This window comes from Symsagittifera roscoffensis, chromosome 4, assembly GCF_963678635.1.
Source record: "Symsagittifera roscoffensis chromosome 4, txSymRosc1.1, whole genome shotgun sequence".
Taxonomy (NCBI): Eukaryota; Metazoa; Xenacoelomorpha; order Acoela; family Convolutidae; genus Symsagittifera; species Symsagittifera roscoffensis.
This window is the reverse complement of record NC_087065.1, coordinates 28,482,618-28,490,309: the sequence shown is the minus strand read 5'-3', so window position 1 is coordinate 28,490,309 and position 7,692 is coordinate 28,482,618. Positions and strand designations below refer to the sequence as shown.

The window sequence follows — 7,692 nt, the reverse complement described above, 5'->3', positions numbered from 1 at the left end:
CATTTTCATTTGTTTTAATTACTTTTAAATTTTTAATGTTATTACTGCTCCATAAACCTTAATAGGCAGTCGGAACATTCAGGGTTTCGCCCTGATACGAGCAGTCTTGTTTACATTTAAATTTTTTATGTTACTACTGCTCCATAAACCTTAAAAGGCAGTCGGAACATTCAAGGCTTCGCCCTGATACGAGCAGTTAAAATCAAAAAAGTCAAAAGTTTATGAGATAACATAATAATGTATCTTAATCTGGATGACTCAGGTTATGACTTTTAGTTGTCAAATAATACATGATGACAGTTCGGATTTTTACAAAGTGAGTATTGCTAATGAATAAATACTTGTGATCTATATTTTATACCCAATGGTCATCCAATTATGAAGCCTTCAATCATATTAAATATATGCGTACTACTATCAAAGTAGAGAGCAATTGTAAAACCAAACATGGATTTAATTATCAGTTGCTCTAGGAAAAGAATTCTCAAAATTTAAATTCGTAGGAGAGTGAAAGTATCAAAGGATGAGTAATTAGGGATATAATTGAGTCAGAAAGGACATTAAGACTTCAGGAACAGTTCGATAGTCACTCAAGTGCAGTTTTTGAGGATCTTCTTAACTAAGTGTTCTCTAATGCAAACAAGACTGCTCGTATCAGGGCGAAGCCCTGAATGTTCCGACTGCCTTTAAGGTTTATGGAGCAGTAATATCACAAGCAACAAAAAAATAAAATAAAATAAAACGAAAATTTTTTCTAAAATTTGAATTTTTTTCTTTGAAAATCATCCCCCACACGCCATGTAAAGTACAAAACAGTAAATTTCGCTTCTTGTAACAAATCAATTAAGGCAAATACGCTTTTTTCAACCAATTTGGAGCGATTTCTAAGACAGATTAAATATCGGCTTACTCGTTACTAGCGCGAAATATGTCGCGCATTAATTGTCCCAAATTGGCCAAAATTAAAATCTTTAAGCCCCCGTAACTTTACAAAAAATGATCACAGGTGAAATATTTTTGTCAAATTTGAGCTCAGGACAACAAGAGCTGTCGAATGTTATTTAAAAAAACCGTCAAAAATGGCTAGTTAAAAGTCAAAATTTGTCTGAAGAAAAACAAACCCACCCCGAGCACAAATATTCCGTCACTTTCAGAATAGACTTTTTTTCCGACTTTCGATACGAAAGTAACGGAATATTTGTGCTCGGGGTGGGTTTTTTTTCTTCAGACAAAGTTTGACTTTTAAACTAGCCATTTTTGACGGTTTTTTTTTTAATATCATTCGAAAACTATTGTTGTCCTGAGCTCAAATTTGAAACGATATTTCACCTGTGATCATTTTTCGTTAAGTTACGGGGGTTTAAAAATTTGGCCAATTTGGGACAATTAACGCGCGATATATTTCGCGCTATTAACGCGTAACCGTAGATTTAATCCGTCTTAGAAATCGTTCCAAATTGGTTAAAGGAAGCTTATTTGCCATAATTGATTTGTTACTAGAAGTGAGATCTATCACTTTGTACTTTATATGGCGTGTGGGGGATGATTTTCACAAAAAATCTCAAATTTTTTTACAATTTTTTTTTCATTTTTTTTTACATTTAATTTTTCCATGTTATTACTGCTTCATTGATCTTTAAAGGCAGTCGGAACATTCAGGGCTTTGCCCTGATACGAGCAGTCTTGTTGTGTTAGAAAACTGTCTGCTCTCATTCATTACGTTATCTACAATTAAATGCCAAGGAAGAGTTGTTTTTCATCTAAAATAGGGTTAATCATGTAAGAGATCTGTTTTGAAAGTATGAACACACACAAGCAGAGTCATTTTTCTTATCACACTGTCAGTTGGCAAAGGAATTTGGTTGTGTTTCATTGTTTGCATGCTGTTACATTTTCATTGTTTCGCATATGAACTTCATTTATTGCATGTTGTTATCGCTCGTTTCAAAGCAGCACGCATCGGCTTCATGAACAGCAGAATCGGGCTGCGAAGCATGATCCCAATTGACCCAACAATCTGGGCCATGCCCATCAAAATGAGCGTATTTTTTGGGTTGTTGAAGTCACGCCAAAGATATGCCAGAAACAATATTGTGTATTGAATTGAACCGAAGGCAGCAAAAACCGTTGAACTTCCAGCCAGCGCGATGGTGATCTGAAAATAAATTGTGGGTATAGCGCTAAAAAGCAGAGGGTGGATTTAGGGGAGGGGGTGGGGTGGCTTGGGTTATTTATTACGACATCCAACTTCGACCGACCGACCCTAAGACTTTTCTAAAGGCGACTTCGACGCCAATGTATACTGATTTTGAGGGGGAGCTCGCGCAAAAAACCTACAATTTTTTTATATGTGCATTTGGCGCCAGTACATACTTATCTATAGGGGAGCGGAGCGTGCCGTAAAACTCGACTTTTTGGTCAAATATTTGGTCAATTTTTTGCCCAAAACGGCCTGTTTGGAGTGTCTTTTCAAAAATTTACCAGCGTTTCAACTTCGCTAAAATATGGTTTTATGGTACTTCATGAGAGCTCGGAAAACCCTATTTGGTCGACCTAAAAAAAATTCTTCATAATTTTCGATTTTGTTTGGAAATCCTCCCTCTCTCGACAAAATCCAAGATCCACCCCTGGCTAAAAGCTTAACTTTTGAAATCTCAGCTAATTTGTTTTTGTGATATCGTGAAAACTTCAGCTTTCTTCAGCCAAAAACTTATTAGTAAAAAATCAAGAGACGAGGTGTTAAATCGTTTTCCCTCCTCTTTTAACCTCTTCTTATGATTATTCACTGATTCTAACTGCATCTAACTGTCGCCCAATCAGCTAATTAAAAGTATGAAGAATGCGTTATAACAATAAGAATCGTTACCGGTTTCTGATTTCGCATCTCAGAAGACTGTTGTGACTTTTTCACTCGAGCAAGCATTATCCCCAGAAGTGCCAATGTTGACACTGCTACGATAAGAACGGCTGGGATCCCCACAAGAGCAGAAGTTTGGTCGTACTTCCGGTTTGTATTAAAACAGTTCTCCCCTATTTTCTCCGCAAACAGAAACTTAGGTGACGCCAGGCAAGCTGTGGCAAAAACTATCGGGACAATAATTTTCCAAGCGCTTGTTTTCGTGCATTTTTGTGAGTACCAAGCAGGGAACAAGACAGCGTTCAGTCTATCCAGGGACACTGGTACAGCCAGGAAATCAGGAAGGACGAAAACTAAGTAGGTGGCGTACTGTGAAAACTTACAAGATAGCTGGGTTGTTCGGTCGATGCAAAACACTCCATCTAAATGAACAAAAATAACAACAGAAAAACAAGAGAAAGCTATGGATGGAACCCATTTTTTCTATTCGGAGTACTTTTAACTTCAAAACAGCTGAAAACATTTCTGGATAAAATTTGTTTAAAAAATGATGAAATTGTTAGACGAATTTTCTGTTAAAAGAAGAATTTCAACTCCGATTTTTCTTTCAAAAAGAGGAACTTAAAAGCTAGAAAACGGTTGCTACTTATTGTTCCGACTTTCGATACGAAAGTGACGGAATATTTGTGCTCGGGGTGGGTTTTTTTTTTCTTCAGACAAACTTCGACTTTTTAACTAGCCATTTTTGACGGAATTTTTTTTATATCATTCAAAAGATATTGTTGTCTTGAGCTTTAATTTGAAAAGATATTTCACCTGTGATCATTTTTCGTAAAGTTATGAGGGTTTAAAGGTTGCCATTTTGACCAATTTGGGACAATTAACGCGCGATATAATTCGAGCTATTAACGGGTAAGCGGAGACTTAATCCGTCTTAGAAATCGTTCCAAATTGCTTGAAAGAAGCTTATTTGCCATAATTGGTTTGTTTCAAGGAACGAAATCTTTCCTTTCGAACTTTAAATGGCGTGTGGGGTGATGATTTTCATAAAAAATTTTAAATTTTAGAAAAAAAAAATTTCCATTTTATTTTATTTCATTTAATTTTTTAATGTTATTACTGCTCCATAAACCTTACAAGGCAGTCAGAACATTCAGGGCTTCGCCCTGATACGAGCAGTCTTGTTTATTTTCCGTAAGTATTTTAGTACTGACCAAAGTCAAACACTCCACAGACTGCAAGTTTCATCACTGCCAACTGCTGCAAAATCTGACCAATTGACTGGACCCAGAGAAACGTCTTCCCAGAGTAGTTTCCGGGCAGCCCTTTTGCGATCAAGATCACAGAAATCTGAGAGATGACAGCGCATGCGCAAAGAAGAGACACAATTTGAAGAAGACCCGGGTTTCTTTTGGGCTCCTCTGAGAGAACAGTTTCAGTAGATGTGTTGAGATCAAGCATCTCGGACATTTTTATTTTCAATTTTAGTTTGGTTCTCTATTTTTTTGAAAGATTTTTTAATCAACTTCTCAGTAAGTATGATCAAAACGCAATGAAAGTATTTTAATCAGAGATCACTGTTAGAGAGGCGTTGACAACGTTTCAAAGGTGAATTTGGCGTAAATTTTTTGTTATTTTGTAAGAGCGAAATAACTTATAATTGCTGTTATAGTAATAAAATACTCGTCTCGCCTCCTGGTGAAGAGGAAGTTAGTAATCTTTTATCTATTTCACTCATAAAAAACGGCTATTTTCTTTGTCACTTTATACTGATTAAAGTAAATTTTGAGGCTACTAACGGCTGCTGTCTCTAAAAATTTAGATTCAATTAAAAAGAATTTCGAGAAGAGATCTTTATGGCGTTGTTTCGGCAACCCCTCCCTAATAACTCAACCATTCTTTTGGTTTTCTTCTCGCTTCTACGCTCCTGAGAAAAAGGAGGAGATAAAGAAGACAAGCACAGGAGGAGACAAAACAAGCACACAAAATTTTTATTAGACAAAGAGAGAAAAGAAACAAGCCCTGACTCATTTTATGGTTATTTTTTTGCAGACTGCTTTTTATCATTTTGCAGACTTCGAATTTTTCTAATCATGACTGCTGCCCCAAAAAATCATGACTACTGTTCCAACAAACTTTGCCCAAAATCACTTACACAAATACAAAAAAAAATGAAAACAATTTTTTTTGTCCGCTCCAAAAATTTTTTGAAGAGTTTTTATCTTGTATAATATTTTTTGCGGGCGCTCTTCATTGCGCACTCACACTTTGCACTATATAGACGCGCAATTTTATTTCTGTAGGTTCCTGGATTCCAGAGAAAAATCTTCAAACATGTTCCAAAATGTAAGTGAGTTCCATTTACAAAATTTCCGTGGATTCCGCGTACAAGTGCCTGTAACGTAAATTTTGTCGGCATATTTGTTGTTTCGCAGATTCCACAACAAGCAAATGTAGCTAGTTGTTCTAGATTCCGCAACTGGAAGTGGATTCCGCAAAAGGTAAGTATAATCCGCAAGTGTAAACGGGTTCCGCGTATTCTAAGTGAGTTCCGAATTTTGTTTATTAGTGAACTTGTATATGAACAATTAAAAGCAAGAACGGGAATCCTTAACTATAGCACTGTGGAAACTAAAAGCAAGGATTTAACCATTGTCAGCAAAATCAAATCTGAAAACATTGGTTAGCTAAATCGATGGTGTCAACTTTTAGTATGTGGAATACATATCCCAGCAAGCAATTTTTGGGATTTAGTTTTGGAAACGCAACAAGGAATAAATTCATTATTTGGATTTAGTGATTTGAGAGTGTTTGGAAACACAACGCACAGCATATTGCCTAATTAGGTCAGTGTTTGGTGTTCGATGAAGGCAGTTTTTTGGATAAGATTATAGAGTGAGTTCAAATCATAAGGGCAGTTTTGAGACGAGTCGAGAGTGAATTCAAATAAATTTCAGTATTTGTGATGAAATGAAAGCACACCCATTGTACATACTGAGTACTACAATGATAGAGAGATCCCTCAAAAAGGCAATTATGATAGACGAGCCCCGCTTGTGTGGAGCATGTAATAATTTGATAACTAAAATCGGTATAAAATACTCAATTCGAAATTTTTCAGATTCAAATTTGAAATTGATTGTTTTTATTTCATCAAGATATATGCTCGCTCGAACTAGTTTTACATTTCCACAACCACAATTGATTTTAACTGTTTGCCAACAAGATTTAGGAACAACAAACAAAAAAAATGTTCAAAAATGCGATTAGTTATCTTTTTGAATGGCTAAATCATAATTAGTGAACAACTTTACAGCGTTCAACGTCTTATTCTGAAGGAATCTGTTTGTTTTAAAGAGACCAATCTATCATAGTAGTACCAATTTTGTAAAGAGTACATTTTTTAACTACGAATTTCATCTTCAACTGCATAATTATGTAAAATTAGGGATGGAGGATTCAAAAAATAATTTAAAAAACTGGTAATTTCGAAAAACAACTCGATAGAGATGTGATTTGAGTTCACGCACGGAAACAGTAATGGATTATCAATCCAAAAACTTAACCACTCAGCCACCTTGTCATAAAAACACCACAACGCAAGCCAAACACACGAACTATATACTCGATAAGATTGATTAGGTGACCTTTCAAACTGGGATATAATGAAATAGATGAAATCAGAAAAAGCTCCAAATTGGAGAAGTTAGACGGATCGGTACAAAAATCGTTGCAAGTATGATAGAAGGATTCTGTTCGGCCATGCTGTTCGGACTCAGTTCTTTGCTCACCTTATAAACATTTGTGGTGAACGGCCTTTTGAGTCAAACCTAAAAAAACATGGACTTGCCAATGAACTAGTTCAATGGGCCATTTGGCTTTTCATTAAAATATGTTGCAAGTTTGTTTGGTCAATAGAGTATCTTTTTTTTGATAGTTGAGTCCAAATATGTTTCTGACTGGTGGTAAGACAAAATTTTTAAACAAGTAAGACAAGAATTTGTATCGAAGTTGGGTGTTTGACGGGAATTGAGATCGAAGTTGGGTGTTTGATAGACATGGAGACCGGACGTTTGTTATTTCAACGGGTAGCTGACCTACATAGAAACTGAGATTGAACTTGCTGGTGAACCTTTAATAAAAAAAGATATAATTTGAAACGTCACTACATATATACAGATATGTGAATGGAATCCGAAAACAAATTCCGCTTACAGTTACCGTCCGCAACAGCTCAATTTAACAATGCAAAAGTCTTATCATTTGTTTGAAGATTCCACAAACTGTTCCTGATGCAACAATGACTATTGAGGATTCCGCAAACTGGCCTATTTTTGAAGAAATTTTGCGCTGCACAGCAAGTTATTTAATTGATAAGAAAACCCAAAACAAGCAAAAAAGATCGAAGAAAAGAAGAAATATGCAATTTCCGCAGCAAATCTGTTTTCGCGAGAAATTGCGACAAGTTCCGCGACAAATCGGAATCCGCTTACAATGCACATAATGAACAGTTTGGTCTCGTAATGCTTCACAAACAGCGTATGCAAAGTGCAGTGTGATCAAGTCAAAATTGATCGAGCATCTCAACCACACGTTTTCGTGATTTAATAACTTCAAAACAGAATAGTCACGTTTTGACAAACAAATACAAGGCGTACTGATTCAAACGATTTGGAAGTAATTAACAAAAATAGAAAATTCAAAGGCTTTCCCTCATTTCGAGTTGACAAACTCTCTTCTGCAGTAATCTCAATGTGCTTTGCCTGAAAGCCAAAAACAGTCAATTTCATTAAATAAACAAAAAACTTTTTGTACCTCAGTAACTATCCCTAATT

At 35.8% G+C, this 7,692-nt stretch overlaps 1 protein-coding gene across 1 annotated transcript; it reads right to left on the bottom strand.

The window, feature by feature from the left end:
* Nucleotides 1–1,915: 1,915 nt before the first annotated feature.
* LOC134844830 (uncharacterized) lies at nt 1,916–4,388 on the bottom strand. The gene is made up of 3 exons (XM_063861644.1): nt 4,072–4,388; nt 2,867–3,279; nt 1,916–2,155 (listed from the first exon to the last, which is right to left on the bottom strand). Exons 1-3 carry the CDS (start codon nt 4,325–4,327, stop codon nt 1,916–1,918), a joined length of 909 nt encoding a protein of 302 aa, XP_063717714.1. The 5' UTR covers nt 4,328–4,388.
* Nucleotides 4,389–7,692: the final 3,304 nt, after the last annotated feature.

Bases quoted from the DNA above. Each gene is read 5' to 3' on its own strand.
- LOC134844830 (XM_063861644.1), bottom strand. From the start codon at position 4,327: ATGTCCGAGATGCTTGATCTCAACACATCTACTGAAACTGTTCTCTCA. The intron at 3,280-4,071 runs GTCAGTACTAAA...TTGTTCATTTAG, and splicing joins CTGTGGAGTGTTTGACTTTG to ATGGAGTGTTTTGCATCGAC. The intron at 2,156-2,866 runs GTAACGATTCTT...ATTTATTTTCAG, and splicing joins AGATGCGAAATCAGAAACCG to ATCACCATCGCGCTGGCTGG.